The sequence below is a fragment of the Xiphophorus couchianus genome, unplaced genomic scaffold (genome assembly GCF_001444195.1).
Source record: "Xiphophorus couchianus unplaced genomic scaffold, X_couchianus-1.0 Scaffold1000103, whole genome shotgun sequence".
In the NCBI taxonomy this organism is placed as follows: domain Eukaryota; kingdom Metazoa; phylum Chordata; class Actinopteri; order Cyprinodontiformes; family Poeciliidae; genus Xiphophorus; species Xiphophorus couchianus.
In genome coordinates, this window is record NW_020963016.1 from 47083 (window position 1) to 64905 (window position 17823).

General features: G+C 37.3%; 1 protein-coding gene across 2 annotated transcripts in view; it reads right to left on the reverse strand.

Annotated features, from left to right (window-relative positions):
- The window catches only part of iqsec3a (IQ motif and Sec7 domain ArfGEF 3a), a 93389-nt gene that overhangs the window by 9251 nt on the left and 66315 nt on the right, over positions 1-17823 (reverse strand). For both annotated transcript variants that reach the window (XM_028012026.1, XM_028012027.1), the window contains exons 6-11: positions 14200-14322; positions 9774-9940; positions 5113-5252; positions 2823-2948; positions 1064-1163; positions 305-463 (exon numbers count right to left, since the gene is read on the reverse strand). In XM_028012026.1, the coding sequence (XP_027867827.1) occupies positions 305-463; positions 1064-1163; positions 2823-2948; positions 5113-5252; positions 9774-9940; positions 14200-14322 (815 nt within the window). The remainder of the gene's footprint in view (positions 1-304; positions 464-1063; positions 1164-2822; positions 2949-5112; positions 5253-9773; positions 9941-14199; positions 14323-17823) is intronic.

Here is a 17823-nt window from a genome sequence, read left to right on the forward strand (position 1 = left end):
ATGATTTATTGATTTAGGCAATTTCTCTGATTTGCATGTTTTTTACAACAATATACGAGAACAGTCTTGCTCACTAAAAAATGTCTGCTTTGGTAAAATTTTAAGAAAATGTTGCAGGGTATGAAGAAATGATTAAGTAAATGACTATAAACCTGATCATTTTCAATTTAAGAAGCAACAACAAAGAAACTGTTGTGTGAATAAGGTAAAAAAAAATCTTCTTATTCATCCAGCACAAGTTGAACAAAGAGTGTTATTACTCAATTTTAATAGTGAACAACTATCTCTGTGATAACACACTCACACTCAATGCGTATCTGCTCCATCTCTGACACCTCTGCTATCGATTCCTTTAGGTCTTCAACAAACTTGAGCAGCTCCTCTGCACTTTGGGCACAGAAGTGGAGCACCTGCTTCTTGTCTGAGCCGTACGGGGAGAGGATTGTGATTCCATGAGGGTAGTCTGTGGAGTTCAAAAGAGATCGGTTCGCTCTCAAAAGTTGGGGGGGGGAGAGAAGCTAAGGTGTTGCTGCACACATAACCAATCGGTTTCAAGTAAAAACTGAAAAACTTCTTATTTGCCAAAGTTCAAAATGTTCCCTGGGTCTATGTTGATTCTGACTTAACATGCATTTTTATTCAAATCATTAAATCAAGAGATAAATGTATTCTATATTTATTCCACTGCCATTAACAAGACATGGATAGCATATCTAAACCTTCCAAAACATTTAATAGCTTATCAAAACTGGCTGTATACTTGGAGGTCACTGCAAACATGCCCTTTCAAGTCCAGCAAATGGAAAGGAAATATATAGCATTTGTTGTTCATGTGCAACAATTATATGCTTAAACGAGTTTCACTGGTACATGTATCCTCATGTGTCTAGGCTAAATGAGTCTCAAGGTATTCCTTTAATGCAACAGGGGTCTGCATGTCATGGCCCCAAACCTAAATGGAGCTATTTGCTGGACGCTAAAGCAAATGCATTTACAAAATTACATTTTCTACTCCACTCTCTCCCAGTTATTTTTAAGTAGCCAGGACATAATGGTCACTTACATTCATTTTCAAAAAGATGGAACTGCATGCCAAGTAGGCCCAAAGCTTTGCAGAAAGTATAGGCAGCAGAACTTTTCTTCTTTGGACAAAGCTTCAAAATCTGCAAGAAAAAAAAAAAAAAAACGGGGGATGAGCCGCTTAGAAACTATTTAAAACTATTTGTCATTTGAAACTAATTTAAAGGGCAGACAGCCCATATTAATGTTCACCCTAACCTTCGAAGTGTCTCTAGCTGAGCATCATTTGAATGACAAATACCTCTGTGGCGAACCTACATCATAATGTATTAGAGATGCTGCGAAGCTTTTTCACCGACCTTCCAAATAGAGAAAAATGAGGCAAATCTGTTTCACAATGATACTGTTTGGTATAATTTTCCAGGCAAATGGTATCAAACAGATACATCACGCTGGCACTTTAACACCTCATGACATGTTCAGTTGCTGGAACAGGAGACAAATTAAATATAAAGGCTGTCTTTTTTCCTCTTTGGGAAGATTTTTCAAGGTAATTCCTACGCTGCTTTCTGTTGCTAGAAAATGTTTCTCTGGGAAAAATACAACGCTTGTAACTTTTAATTTCAGCTAAACAAAATTCAGATTTGATGTTAGCAGCTAACATGTTTCAGCAACTACTTTAAATAGTCTTTTTGACCTCCATTCCTGCAGATCCCAGTTACTTTTATGCTTCAGTGGCACAAAGAGGGGAAGATGGCTGCGCTACTGCAGTGTTTCTTGCTGAACTGGTCGGTACTTGACGTAATTATTAGCGTAGTTAGATACTTTGGATAAATGATCCTCATGTGTCTCCTAATGAGAACATTAATTATACCCAACATTAAAAAATATCACTCAATGCTTCACGAAACTTTAAATCGCTTGGAAATTTATGATCGGCTTCTGTAACAGCTCTGCAGAAGGCCAACCTTTTCTTTAGAGGGTGCGCCACATTTGCCACCATCTATTATTAGAAGAAGCAGCTCAAGAGTTCTGAGTTATAAAACAACATAACAGTTGAGAAGCTTTCAGAGGAGGTGGTGCATTGCAGCTGTCACAGCGAAAAGAGCAGCTTTAATGTTTTTACGGGGGGGAAGCATGAACAAGCTTTTGAGGACAGAAAGGAAAGCAACAAGACACTGTGAGTCACTAATGACTTTTATTTTATTGAGAATACTCTATACCACTACCTTGCCCCCCATATCCAAAATGCCCCCTTCCAGATGTTCTCATTGCTCATTCATGCCTTAACTCTTTTTCCTAGTAGTGCAATAACATAATCTTTGTAGTAGGAAGCAACTAAAGAACAGACTTCTTGTTTGATGAAAGATTAAAATATTTTGTACTGGTTCTAAACATTGTTTACTTGGATGTCAGTTGAAGTGGCAGAGACAAAACAAACCTAAAAAAAAAACCCCCGCACACACACCAATGCACAATTAGTAGCACCCCTGATGAAGGTGTGTTTTTCCAGCTGTTTTTTTAAAAGGCATTCTAGAATAAATAAATTTCTCTCCTACCATCAGATGTCAACTTGAGGAATTGACATCTGATGGTAGGAGATGTCAATTCTCCTACCATCAGATGGTAGGAGAATTACCTGGAAGTACTCCAGGTAAGTACACCTGGAGTACTTCCAGGTGGGTCTGGCATTATACAAGTTTAGAGGGTTACAGTGATGGAGGACTCCTCTATAACAAACCTGTGATGCAGAATACACTAAATCTAAAAAGACTCTAAAAACTCCGGGGCAGTAATCTTACCACTATGAGATCATTGAAGAGGAAGACTTCCCTCTGGTGCGCCGCCTGTTTCTGTGCCTTGTTGACGTCTGTTACCTCAAAAAGTCGACTGCAGCACACTAATCTTCTGTGAGGGACGGAGAGAACCTGAAGACGTGAAACGGGTGTCTTGTCAAATGACTTAAGAGGGTTTCGGGTGATTCAACAAAACAGATTAAGAACCTATGCACCCTACACGATATGTAATCTCAGAAACGGAGCATGTGGGAAAAGACTGGTCTTATCTCTCGAAAAACGCCCAGAGATCTTAAGTAAAATTTAATTGCAGCAAAAACTAAAAATGAATGCTTTAACACAGAATGGCAAGGGAGCATACAGAGCATGCGGAATCAGACTATAAATTTGGTATGTTTTGCTGGGCCAACTAGATAATAACCAGAAAGTTTGTCCAGCTGCAGATTTAGCTGCAGAAAATATCTGTTAAACTGTCAAGAGGGGAACCTTGGCATAACTTTTACTGATGATGAGGAGCAACAGCTAAAAGCGTGCAGGCTGATAATATCCTTCAGGCAAGACTGCAGTTTGGACATTTTAGGCTCATCTGGCCGCTGCACTTGCAGTGACCGCTTCCAGGGTTACTTCTGGCTGAATACAGAGATGCTTGACAAACTGTTAACCCGACAGGGAGAGCTCAAACCTCAAAATTACAAACCAAAACAATGCTTTTCAACACTTCCTTGTAATTAAATGTCTATGTTTATAGTGCTAGACTCTTGCACAAAACAAACGAGATCAGGAAAAGCTTATAGACTGTAAATTTTGTTTTCTTAAATTCTTGCTATTACTCTTTTGAGCTTTACGTGTCTCTCCAAGTTTAACCAGATTATGACTCATGGCTTAGATCCAAACACTGTTATATTTCACAAATGTTTTACAAGGCAGCTATGAAAGATATAAATTGGACATTGGAGGATGGTATAACTGTGCTAAAGAAGGGGAAAACTTTATCAAAGTCTCCCTCTTTTTATGGAAGACTGCTCCCATTGGCGAGAACGTTCACTTCCTGTCAGGACAATCCATCATTGTTTGGGTATGACAGCACTCCTTCTATAATCTCATAGCTACTCATCTATCACTGAGAGACTGAAACGGCACAAGCTAAGAGGGCATGTGCAATTATTTAAAGTCAGTGTTTCAGTGTCACTTGGAAAGTTGGGAATTTCTTGACATTAAATCTTGAGACTAATTAAAGCAAGAATTTATATCTTCGTTCATCTTTTTGTGATTACATAAAATGGATGAAAAAGAGAAAATAATAATAAAAAAAAGGGGATGAAGTTGATGGTGTGCCATTAGTTTCACATATTTTTAACTAACGTGACATTTCAGGGGCTTAGTAATGGACTTACTAAATTGATCAGAACCACAGGACCATGAAACCCCTATGAACATCTCAAACCCAGATAGATGACACCACTATTGTTTTCTAATAGCTGGTTTCTTTGGCACTATTAGATATCTAACACTTAGTGTAATTTTTAAATAAAGATGCGGGATATCTGCTTTCCACCTAAAATTCAAACAAAATCCGAATTTGTTTTTTTGATGCTCGGTGATAATCAGTAAAACCCAGAAACAATGATTTCCAGCGAAAATGGTAAAATCATTAAATTAAAAAGCAAAACGTTCTTGTCGTTGTATCTTCATCTGACTTCTTCTGTCTAAAAAAATAAAACCTCTGAAACTGTTCCTGTACTACTTCTGAGTCTTTTCTTCAGATTTCAAATGCTTTTCTCCTTAAGCTAACTGACTAAACCCAGACCTGCATAAAAACTGTCAGCTGTGCCAATTAGGAAAACGTAATTTTTCTTTTCTTAAAGCTGGTTATGTCTTATAATTGCATTATTGTAAATCTAAACCCATCATTTGCAATAAATAAAATGAAGTTGGGTTTGTTACAAAAATCTGAGTTCCGTAACATTTATTAATGTTGCCGAACTCCACAGGGAGCAGTTGCATCCCCCATATGGGCGCTGTTGCCACTGCTCAGCAACAGCACCCTTGTGTTAATTTCAACCATTTAAGAGGTCCAATGATAGCAACGGCTAATGACGTATCTAGATGAAGTAATGACTTGTGTTAATGAATGAGCTGTAGATGAGACATTTAATGAGTAATAAATGTGGTAAGTGATTGTGATAAGGGCATGAATAATGACTGGGTTGATTAGCGCAGAGAACGTTCCAGCAAACCTCGATTTACTTCTCTGGCCAAAAGTTTGTCGGAAAATATTTAAACTTTGCATCCTTACCGTTTTCATCCCTACTATGGACTGCTCAACTTTGGAGACGTAGGTGACGTGGTCTTCGTTTGAGCGGAGCTCTCTCAGTTGTATTCTTTCGTAAATCCCCACCACCATGTCTTTGGGAATGTCTGCTCCATCGTCGACACCTAAGATCGCAATGGGCAAATGGATACAATTTATTTGAACAATAAATCAAATACAAGCTGCATTAATACAGTATTGAGTGAATCTTCTTCAATTCAACAGCATACTTTCTTTTTAAGAACTTTTTCTATCTCCTTAAATAATAGTTAAGGGTAATTTGTGAAGAGGTTAATTGGTAGGTAACACTTTGCTCTTAGAATATTTGATGTCCAGAACATACTGCAGCTCAAAAAAGTAGTTTGACAGAAGTGAAGCTGCATGTCATTAGGTTTAATGTGTGCCCTCAAAACACTCCCCGTTACATTAACACAACTGTGTTCCTCTGTGTGGTACGTTGGCTTTTCAATGGGGTAGGATTTGTCTAAAGAAAATGAAGCCGCCAGGCCACAACTGATGGCAATGCCAGTGAGTCACGAAGGGCCACTGCTGAGACTTCACAGCACATTACGGCGTTGTGGGTGAAAAGGAGATGGCCACAGGGAAATGTGTGCCAAGTGTCAAATTAATACAAAACAGTTTCGCTCCTACATTATCTATTTCTTGGCTTTTTTCCCCAGTCCTTCCTGCTTTGTCTCTGAACTCAGAGAAACTGAGCGTCACACGTGACTAAATCAACTGTTTAACTCTGTAGAAAACCCTTGAATATCAGAAGGAATAACTTAAGTGATGAAACCTTGGCACAAAACTTCATCCTTCTTTTTATTTGTCAAGAAGGTCACTAAAAGGTCATCTAAATAAAGATTTGTAAAGACTTTACCACTGCCACCCTAATTACCTCCTAACCATTTGAGTATAAAACATTTACTCTATTTACTGTGTTTTACAAAGTGGGGATACCGCAAAGTGAGACTTTTTTGGACATCTGGACTAACAAAGATCAGCCTGAAAGACTTGTCAAATGTGGACTGCATTATGTTAAATGAAATAGACTTCTTGTAAGTACAGCTTGTGACCAGATATAGTTTATTTCTGTTTGTAAAACATCAAGAAAATTGTCTGGCACCTAGACCAACACCAGACCTGACAATCTCTACATGTTATGGTACACAGTCAAAAACATAATCTGTTATATTAATTTCAAAGTAACAGTTAGTGTCTGATAAGTAGTGGAAGCACTTTTTTAGGTTAAACTTTAAGGTTATGGGTAGGGTTAGTTAAACTCTTGTTTTCAAAATGCCAGATTTCAAAATTGCTTCTGCCACATAAAATGAAATAAAGAATAAATGGGTTACACTATTTGCAAGCATACAAAAGCATAGCTAAATCATATAATTGCACAGCTTCTTTGCAAAAACAACTTAGTCTGAAGAGAGTTGAGCTAACAATTGAAACAGGAAGGCAGCTAATGTGGGAAAAACACCGTGCTAAAAGAAGCGACAAGCATATGCTATGGAGGTCTGTTAAGCCCATCTCTATTAAAAGATTAAATTTGTAATATTATTATTTTCCTTATGCAAGAAGTTATTGAAATGCAAAAAGGGTATGCACCAAACTACTAGATGCAGACATTTTTGCAAGATACAAACAGGACTCATTCTGTACAACTGTGACACACTAGATTAATTTCAGAAGATTATTATTGCAAACTTAGTTAATTTATTGCTAAATGAGTTAATAAAGGTTCCACCGTTCATCATGACTGCTGATTTTAGAGGCTTAATCCCATTTCACCCCAGCCAGGTAGCTGAATGAGTTGTTCTTCTGTCAGTGTGCGAGAAGGACAAGTGGGGACAAAAGGTTGAGAGGCAGAATACAAAACAAAAAAAGACACCGGAGTAAACAGACAACATCGCATTGATAGGTTAGATAAGATGATGCATGGAGAGATGGAGGGTAAAATTTAAGCAGAAGATGAATAGAGAGGCCAAAAGAGAGTGGCATATTTTGATTTGCATAAGATGCTGGAATTGATTTTCCAAGCTAATTTGATTGTGAGGAACAGACGGGATGAATGTACTGAAGTTGTTCTGCATCGACCTCAGCAGTCCCTGATTGATTACGCGGAGGGAGAGCTAAACCACGAGGCTCGTGTCTCTTCCTCAACATGCACTGAATGAGGAGTTGTCTGCATACCGTAGCAAAGATTTACAGGTGTTCTTTGGTTTGTGTCACATTAAGTTAATTTGTGGAGCTCGTAGGGTGGGGGGGGGGAGCATAACCCTTATATTTATCTCTCAAATTTATGCAGGCAGGCTCAACTGAATGCAAACTGAAAAAGGTTGGACATTTACTTCTGCTGTTTTTTTTACTTTCAAATTTACTGCCTTCTTTCAGAGCAAGAGTCCACAGCAGGAAATATGATAGAACACAGAGAAATTTGTGGGGAATTAAACTGCTTCCTTGAATTACAGTAATTTTAAATAAAATTTAGGCATGCATATTTTCACTACTAATAAAGACATTTATTACATTTTGCTTTACTCTTTATCCTTGCTTATTTGCTGTGGCAGTATCACTACTCTAGCAATTAGCGTAAATTAAGGGCACAAGCTTATAAAAAGGCAGGATTTAATGAGTAATTGATTATACTTGCAGAACAATGTCAAACTGACATGGACAAAGGCATTGAGAAATCCTCCTGATCCACACATTGTTCTTGAATATGTCTAGAGAGTAACATCTACTGGTTAACACATTCTGAATGCAACTTGTAATTTCTGGTATAGAAAACAGTACAGACATTTCTAGTTGTGTTTCTCTAGTTACACACCTTGCAATACTGGCTAATTTTCCCTATAAAAACTTGTGACTCAAGTTTTAGCCTCCAACTTGAGTTGAATGCACATTACATACTTGACTTGAAAACGTAGACTTTGGTGTTAGACAATCTGTATAGCATGCAATCAGCAGTGGAAGCAAGCTGCTGTGTAAGCTACAGACTGCGGCTCTGACAGCTGCTGTGCATATATTACTGTGATAGGATGCACTTATTAGTCAGTGATGTTTATGAACCGTGGACTGATAATGTCTCTTAACAATCTGTTCGTGTTGGCTGTACACCTCCATAATTATGACCACATGGACATCTTTTCAACTGAACACAAAATAAACATAAGATACCTCTACCGTTCTGGCATTGCAGAGCCACTGCCTAATTGGAAGGACACCAAACCCCCCCCCCCCAAAATAAAAGCTCTTCTTGCTCTGTTCACTCATAAGATTGACGTTTTCTGTCATTTACTACCTACTCTGCACCTGGCTCATTGTGATTTGTGTCATTCATGAATGTCATTGTTATTTTTAACTTGATAGCAAGCTCTTAAATGCAGATTTAGAACACTGTTTGCCAATATTTCTTTATTATTAAATATTCTGACTCAGAACGTGGAGGAGAAAAACCTCCAAATGATGGAGAGAATTTCCAAATTCATTCGGAAATTCAGCATTAACAGATTTTAAACTCTTTTGGTTATTTTTCTTAGAGCATAAATTCACCATATTCATCATATTTGTATTTCTACTTACATAAATATTGCACTATATCAAGTTTCAATGACTGCCTATGACATTTTTGCCTGGTGAATTCAATGTTAAAAGGGAACTGTTAAATGCCTTTGTGCTAAGCGACAAGTCTGAATTCCTAACCTGCAGTACAGAAGAGTTGTTGGCAGAATAAGGTGGATGAAACACATTTTATGTAAATATTAGACACTTCAGACTTGAGTTCAACTTGCCTCTCAAGCAGACTAAAATTGAGGGGAAATTATGTGTCTCTGCAAGACTTATGAATACACAGTGGTCCAACACCAATGTGTGACATGACTCCTGAAATCATCAACAACTCTGAAAATTTCACACAGGGACTCAATCAAATTGAATTCTGTGCCTTTTCATTCGTCCTCCATAATCTGAAATTCTGATTTCTAAACAAAATAGAGATTATACTTTCATCTAAAAACAGGACTTTGAATTACAATTTTTCATTAATATATGCTCAGAGAGAGAACACAGCAAATTGAGGGTTTATTTATTTTTTTTCCAATGACAGGGAGGCCTCCTACTGGTTGACAGATTTTGTTGAATTCTACAAAACAACATTCTCAAGGCGTCTTTCAATCGACACATGGCCAGTTCAAAATGTCCTTGTGTAGATTCTTCTTTTTGAATCAAGTTTTGGCGGCCAAGAGATCAGAGGAAGCAAAAATATTTAAGAGTTTTATCTACGTTTTTTCCAGAGGCAGACTGTCTAGATTACTTATGTGATCAGTCTTTCTAAAAACCTCCCTATCTTCAGTTTTCCATATTCCCATTCTGTGACGAAGCTCATTTAAAAAGTCCTAAACCAGAAAATTAAACAGCAAGAAAAAAAAGGCCTCCTGTTTTTCAGAATTTGTTTCAGAACCTTCCCACAGCATGAAAAATCCAGCTCAAAAACACTTTATCTTCTGAGCTTAAACACATACACATCATCAATCACCTCCCCGCTTTAACCGATTATGTGGACTAATTGCTGTCATTTAACTCCCTCGGTGTGCTTTTTTTTATTTTTACAAGCAGCTTATGTGTAATGCCAGGCCCCTTACCTCGCAGATTACGTATGAAGTCCTCCAACAGCATCTTGCGGTCTGGCTTAATGTTGGGGCTGTACATGTCAGTGTTGAGGAGGATGATGGCAAAGGCCAGGATGAAGATGGTGTCTGGGTTGTGAAACTGCTGCACCACGTCAGGGTTGCACATACAGTACCTCTGGCTGTGGGCAAAAAATAGAAAAAGACATTTCCAGATAAGAAAAGGAAGAAAATAGAATTGCAAAAATACTTGCATACTCATATGAGAGCAGTTTTCTAGTACCGTGCACAGAGATGAATAAATAAACACGAAGGACAAGAAAAGCAGTGAAGATGAAATGGTAGAAGAATATTTAAAACCAAAGCCTCCGTTCTCGGTACGCTACCAGAAAACTATTACGCACGCTGAGCATTAGAGTGTCATACCGAAATAAGAGTTATGGCTTTAATTTTGCCTGTGGGCTCATCTTAAGCCGTCAGCTGCCCCTTAGCAGCAATGAATTTCACAGTAGGTGAGGTTGGGGCGGCTCTGCTTGAAACACTGCCTCTCTGCATGAACACTTTTATCCCCACTGGATCCAAGTGCTTGCATCAGCCACGGACTAAACAGAAAACCGAGCGCAAAAACAAAAACAAAATAAAATCATGCTCAGTGTTAAACATTGATGCCTGTTTTCTTATAAAGTATTCTTAAACATTTCCTCCTCCTGAAAACAATTCGTCTTCAATTTCTTGGTAGATGGATTAATAAGGGGTTTCTGTGATGCAAAGGGATTTACTTAATGAGGACTGTTTCCCAAAAAGTACAGCCTTAAAACGAGAGTTAGTCTGTATGATAAATAGGTTCCAGAAAAAAAAGAACATAAAACTCCTGGATATGTACTGATAAAAGGGAACCCAAGTCCTTGAGCCACAAAGCCTGGACTGCAAGAGACACCAGTCTCAGACTATAAATAGAATTTATATGGATGAATTGTTGGCCTTCTTTGGCTCTTTCTCCAACAACATGGAGAACCTTTGACTTTTAGTTGACTTTTCACTGTGAAAATTAGTTTTTGGCTGATTGTATGAGTCTAGCTAATAAAGCTTTGCATGACTTTGATGTTTTCAACAAGGATTTTTTTCATTATCTTCATGATTATGTCTACAGTATTTAAATTGTTTTCCTTCTGCTGTCTTGCCTCATACTGTCTAATGATCTTTTCTTTTTTTTAACACCGTACTTAGGTTGTGCTCCTGTTTTGGTTCTTTTAGATTTGACACAATCAGTCACAAGATTCTCTTGTCAAAACTCAAACAAGTTGTAAGTCTTAAAAAACAGTTCTTCTATTATTAAAATTATATTTGTCTTTGAGTCTTTTTTCTATGTCCATAGGTGACTACTACTCTTCTTCACCCTCAATGTGTTGTGGTGTACCTCAAAGGCCAATATTAGGTCTTACCCTTTTTCTTTATACAGTTTAAACTGGCTTTGAGTTCAATCTTTAGAAAGTACAAAAATGTTCTTTGTATTCGCACTGATAACATCCACATTTAATTTGGATGCTTTTACTCCACCACAGCCACCATTTAACTGTCTGGTTGAAGGACAACACAAATCAGGGATGTATAAAACAAGTCAAATAATGCATCCCCATTGTTTCATAGTCATTTTTATGGAACAATTTCAAAAACGGATGGCTGCTGAAAGCATTAGTCAACATACATTAACTGCTGCAATTGCGTGTGTAATCAGGAGGGTAAAAACGTTAATGAGACTCAAACTACCAGAAGTACAAATAAACAGTTTATTACTGCAGCTGTTACTATGTTTTATACGCACACGTTAAAAAACAATTCTGTTCTTGGGGAATTGTGACTTCAGGGTGCCTTCTGGTTGATTGCTGAAACATGGAGCTTGGCTGTTTTTACATCAGACATGCAATGCTAATGGATATGAATATTATTTTTCTTGTTTTTTAAATGTTTTTTCTTTTTTTTATGACGCCCAACAGCTGTAAAAGTCTAACTCCAAACAGCTAAGTGTTAAAATCTCATTAGCATAATGGAAGTACTTGGAAACTTTGTAATTGGTGATGTGATACTTATTAAATAAAAACTCAGAGAAATACTGGTTTAGATCAAAGCATATTAACATGTTAAAATGATCGATATGAGAAGACTGAATTGATACAGTTGACAAAATTCTTGGATTTGTATGGCAGTTTAATGCATCTTAGTAAATTACAGGACACAGCATCTACTGTGTACAAACATTGATGAAGATTTACCAGGAGAAAAACAAGCGAGGATATGGGCGTCTGCTGTTAAGTTTAGATGTAATTTTAATCTAATACATTTTTGCATTTGTATTCAAGTGAGATGATTTAACTGGACCAGAGAATAGCTTATTTGGAATTAAACTTTTCAACAGCTTCAAAATCAGCAGTTGCTATTGAGATATGAAATAAAACAGCTTTTTTGTATAATAATCATAGGGAACTAAAATATTTTACCATATATTTGCCTATAAATTGTCACTTTTGCTGCTTTGAGTCTGTCATGCTTTAGTGTGTCGGCAAAGAAAACAACTAACCCAAGACGAAAATGTCCTGCATGATGCTTTTCACAACATGGATTTGTGAGGCCTCATCGTTAGCCCTCATAGTTGCCTTCTAACCTAATGTCACATTTCTGTCTAAGATACATAAGTCATTATGTTTTCCTGGGGAGGTTTTGAGGGCAAAATTATCCACGCTGCATGATCTTTATCTATGATAATGAGGCTCAAACATAGGAAATCACCAAACCTAGCCTCTCCAGATTGTTTACTGTAATGCCAGAATTGGAAACAGGAACAGAATAAATCTGTGGTATTAGGAGCAGGTTCATATTTGCTCATTCATTAGTCTACTAACGCAGCAGATACTGAGGCTGTCGGCTGCCTTTTTGGCCCCCCAAACTCCACCTCTCTCACTGCTTCATTCTTTAGTGCTGCTGCTTCAAATCCCTTTCACTTACTTTGGAGATTTCTGTATCTCTCTGTGTGTGTGTGGAGGCATTTCAAAGCCCCGGAGCACGGAAAGCAGGCACAGAGAGACAGTGACGGTTATGCAATACTAGTTATTTATAAACCATCCTCCCCCTTTCTTTTTTTTCCTCCCCTTTTTCCCTTCCTCTCTCAATTTGTGCGACTCCCCTCCCTTTTTTTTTGCTCTTAATGGCTCGCAGGCGCACCTGATGTCCAAGCATTTCCCCTGCCAACCTTTCACCCCACGATGACAATTTGTTTTCCGCATTGGGCACCTTGACAACTGTGGCAGATGGCTGTTATTACAAAGGGGTTACAACAAACAGCGCTAACTCATAGTGCCACGACTGCACTGCAGATTGTTACTCTTTCCAAAACATGACCAGAAACTTCCAACCGGCTGGCTAAAATGGGAGAGGAAAAAAATGTGCTGAATAGCATTTATATCCAAATTATTTACATAATACAAGCATGTTTTATGGCGTTATAAAACATAAAACCCATCAAACTGATTCTGTAGCGAACGGACTTAGTTTGCAACTTGATTCCGTTAAATATTAAAATAATACTTAATACCTTAAAGTACTTCAGTTAATCTTGGCTCAAGGGCATCATTTACCTTTTATCGCACACATTCAGCCTTTCAGTTTAACAAGGACATTGTATCAAATATCTGGGGTCTTCCTTCACAGCAGTATTGTTAAGCACATTGATTTTTTTTTTTTTTTTTGCGCTACGGTTCTAACAAAACCCACTGCAGTCATGCCTCGCCCTTACCAATTTAAGGGTTTTCATCATGCCTAAAATTTTAGATGAAAAAAATTTCTAAATTATATATCAAATCTCCCAAAATTACTCCAAGAAGGTTACAAAAGAACACAAAACATCTAAAGATCCGCAGGCCTCGCTGGTCTTAATCGAGGGACATAATTTACCAATGTGAAATAAATAAATAAAAAAAAAACATGACATTCAAATGAACGAGATTTTTGAGAAGATGTAGATAAAATTCCACAGAAAAAAGGTTTAATCCAATTTTTTTCTTGCCAAGGCAGAGATCCTCCAGATTAAACGTCTACAATAAAAGATTAAAAACCACATTAGTAAAACATGAGATGCTTTTCAACTAAAGTCCAGATAAAACCTAAAAGCAGATGTCAAAAACATCCAGTTGGAAAGATTAAAATGGTACAATGGGCATAGAGAGAGTTCTAAGAAATATCCACATGACATAACAGAATGCAATGCACTATTTACTGTTTTTCTTTGTCAGTAAGAGTTATACTGCCATGCTTCTGCGGATGTTTCCCTTTTATACGAGCTTTCAGCAGCTAAAACTTAATTGTTTCAGTGGAACTGTCATGCTAAGATGATGTCTAAACTTAAAAAAAAGTCTTTAAAAACTCCAAAACAGATAACAAAATCTCTTACCTGAAGGCCTCAATAAGACGTTCCACCTTCTGGGCTTCACCTTGGACGCGGATGTGGGCCTGAAACTTTCTCAGTGCTTCATCCAGCTCCATACCTGAGAAGTCCATCTCATCCACCACACAACTGGAGGGCATCGAGAGTAAAGGATGGGGTAGAAGCAAAATTTTTTGAAAAAGAAAAGGAAAATGTGTTTAAACAGTTCATAGCAAAATGCAAATCAACCTGATCAAGTGTTGTTACTTCTCTAGCAAACTGATCTTCAGAGTATTGAAGAAGCTATCATACTTCTTGATTTCTTTTAACCCTTATTGAATTTTATTGGGATTGTATCGACCAATCAAAATGTATTTTGATAAATTATCTAGTTTAGCTTTGTATGGTTTATCTGGTTAAACTACTCACACTTTTGAAAATAAATTATTTTCTTCCATCACCGTTTCTGTTTTGAAAGCAGGAACATAGTGTCTAAAATAATTGACATCGCAGACTTCTGAGGCGAAACAAATGAAGTGCGAAACTGCTTCAAAACCTCGTTTTGGGCCTCTGATCCCTACGGTTTGCTCTGCTGCAGAGAACACTGCGGCACACGCACAAACACACGTACACCGTGTTAGTATGGATCACGAGGAACAAAGGGAGTTAATGAGCTGAGTGCTTGAGTGTGACACATGCTGCTCCAGCAGAAAAAGTAAAACAGCAGATTTTACATCACTACTGCACACAAAGCATTGAAACTGTGAATCATCATTCTTTGAAGGTGTTCATGCAGCTGTTTATTTTGCAGGAAAAAAAAAAAAAACACAAAAAAACCCCTTCCTCGACACTACACAAATATAATAAAGGAATCAGAACACCTAAAATAAATTATAACAGAGGAAAAAAAATATGAAAATGCTTCAATGAGATTAAGCATGAGATCTCATGTTTTCTCAAAGAAAACATGAGATTATTTCTCTCTTGGATTATTATTGTAGAATTCCCAGGCTGATTGGTAAAAAATAATTAATCCAGTCTTGCAGCAGCCATTTTGATATTCACTACAAAGATGGAAGTTCATAAAGTCTTTATCTGTCTCTAGCTGCCTTATCTTTTCTTAATTATGCTGCAATAGCACGCCCAAATTACCCTTAAGTGTAATAACCAGGCTGACAAATCTAATATAGTTGTAAAATGAGGTCTCTCTAACTTCTCATCTGCTTACTATGATGGAGAAGGATTCAAAAGAAGGAGCAAAATTTATTCAACAAAAACAGTATATGGTGACATGTTTGTTATGATCCTTGGGTGTTTGGTTTTCATTTGTGTGTTTGTTGTTTATTTCTGAAAGGTCTTTCCACATTCAGTTTCTCTGTGTTAGAAAGATATTGCCACATATTTTTTCCCATTAGATGTAGTTTTGCAGGTATTCCTTGTGTTCTGTTCTCTATGTATTTTAGTCTAACCTCTGAATCAGTGTTAATATATTTTCCCTTTTTGTAGTTTTCTTTGTGTATAGTTTAGTTCTAGTTTGTTCATTGCTATTGTGTAATTTAGATGGGATATCTTTTACTAACACTGACGTGTGTATGATTTCAGTATTCTTTATATTCGTTCTTTGCATCATTTGGATTATACTTGCACATTAGAATAAGGCGAAACATTTGTTTATCAACAACGTTTAGATGAATACTGATGTCTTGAGGCAGCTAAGAACAGATTTCCACTACCTTGGAAGGCAAGCCAGAGCCATCAGTCATAACCGATACCCGTTCTTCTGAGGTTGAAGAGGTGACCTATGTGATCGCCTGGGAGCATTTTCAATTTAAAAAGAGCATTTTAATACATTCAAAGGTTAAGTTTACACTGAGCTGGATGTGATCCTCCTCTGGATGCGCTGAGTCTCTCTGGTCAGCCTCTTCATGACTCACTTCCTCTCTCCACCACCTCTCTGCCTTCTCCCTCAGCTGTCACTCTCTATTTATGTAATGGCAGATGACAAGCTGTATATAGCCTAAGTACATCGGCCCTCTTCTACGCCTTCTGCATGCACGCTCTGAACTAAAGAGCAAACACGCACATAAATTTGTAGAGTTGCCACCCTCATGCAATACTTGGCACAGATATTGAAATGTGTCCATTTTGATAGAAAATGTTAGTTCAAATATAATAGCAGATGTAAAAGAAGAGGAAACGTATATGACTTTCAGCAGCCAATGAGATGTCAGATAAAGAAGTTCTAGTTGTCCAACCAAAACATGTCAATTAGTTGTCTTTAGTGTACAACTTTTAACTATTAAAATTAAATTGACTTAAGATGTTTAAATATTTTTGCTATAGTTTGAGAAATACACAGACAAATTTTCTTCATGCACATACATATTCAGAGTGCATAAATCACCATGAGTGATTTTCACATTAGACCACAATCGCACACCCACTCTCCTGTGACTACACTTTACAGAGAGTGCTCTCACACACGCTTTGCACTCTTCTATCATGTTACTGTTCAACATCACCTCCCTCTTCACATGCATCTGCTGTTTTCAGAGCCTCTTAAAAAAAACAACAATAATAGCACTTCCTGTGTTTATATATCTTTATGTCAGTTGTGAAGAGAAACTGTCTGTTAGCTGAATTGGTGTCTGAAGCCTTATGAGCATAATTCCTGTTGAGAACCATGAGTGACTTTTTCAGGGAAGTAGATGAGTTAGCATTAGCTATCTGGTAGAGAAGCTTCCTTTGGGAAAAAAATTATTGAGTCAGTAACAAAGTAAGATTAAAATAGATACAATTTATTTTTTTTAAAACTTAGGGAGTTTATACAAAAATCAGAGACGAATAAAAGGTAGGAGTTAAGGCAGTGGGTGAGTTACAACCACAATGAGGTGATTGACCTGGAATTACATTTACACCATAATGTGAGTCATGTTCGTTCATTTGCGTTTCTGAGAATCGTATTTGTTTATTTTTTATTTTAATGACTAATACTACTGATGACAACATGCTTGCTGACTCAAAACTCAAGTCTGGCTTATGTGTATAATATAAGCCTTAGAATATGTTAATATACTTTAAGGCATTTTGAAATCTTTTTGGATTTAGTAACACTAAATCAAACAGATCTAAATATATAAGTGGCTTAAGAACCATTAGTGTGGTAAAATGTTCTCTTTGGACACTAGCGAAGTTTAAATTACATTGTGGCTTATGTCTTAGTCAGAATGAATTGGGACTGCCCTATGGGTTTCAGGACTTACTTCAAAGACTATTAAAACATTGCTGAATAGCAAGGAATTTGGAAAGTCTTGAATTCCCTGCTACAACTGTCCTCCACAGGCAATAGCACCTCAACCCCACTGCAGAAATTGGGGATTGATAAACTTAATTATTTATTCTGCATTTTTCTATTCACTCCAGAAGACCTTTCCCGAAACAATTCACATCCTGGCTGACTTTTAAAGTCTTGATGCAAATCTTCATTCCCATGGGAAGAGGTGTGAACTGGCTACAGTGATAAGATTTTCGGAGATCTGCAAATTTTTCTGGATAAGTCAGAAGATCTGCAAAAGTCTTGGTTAAGATGGCAAGAGATATCAAGAAATCAAGAAAGAGTCAGATGTGGCTTGCTGAGGCACAGCATAGAAT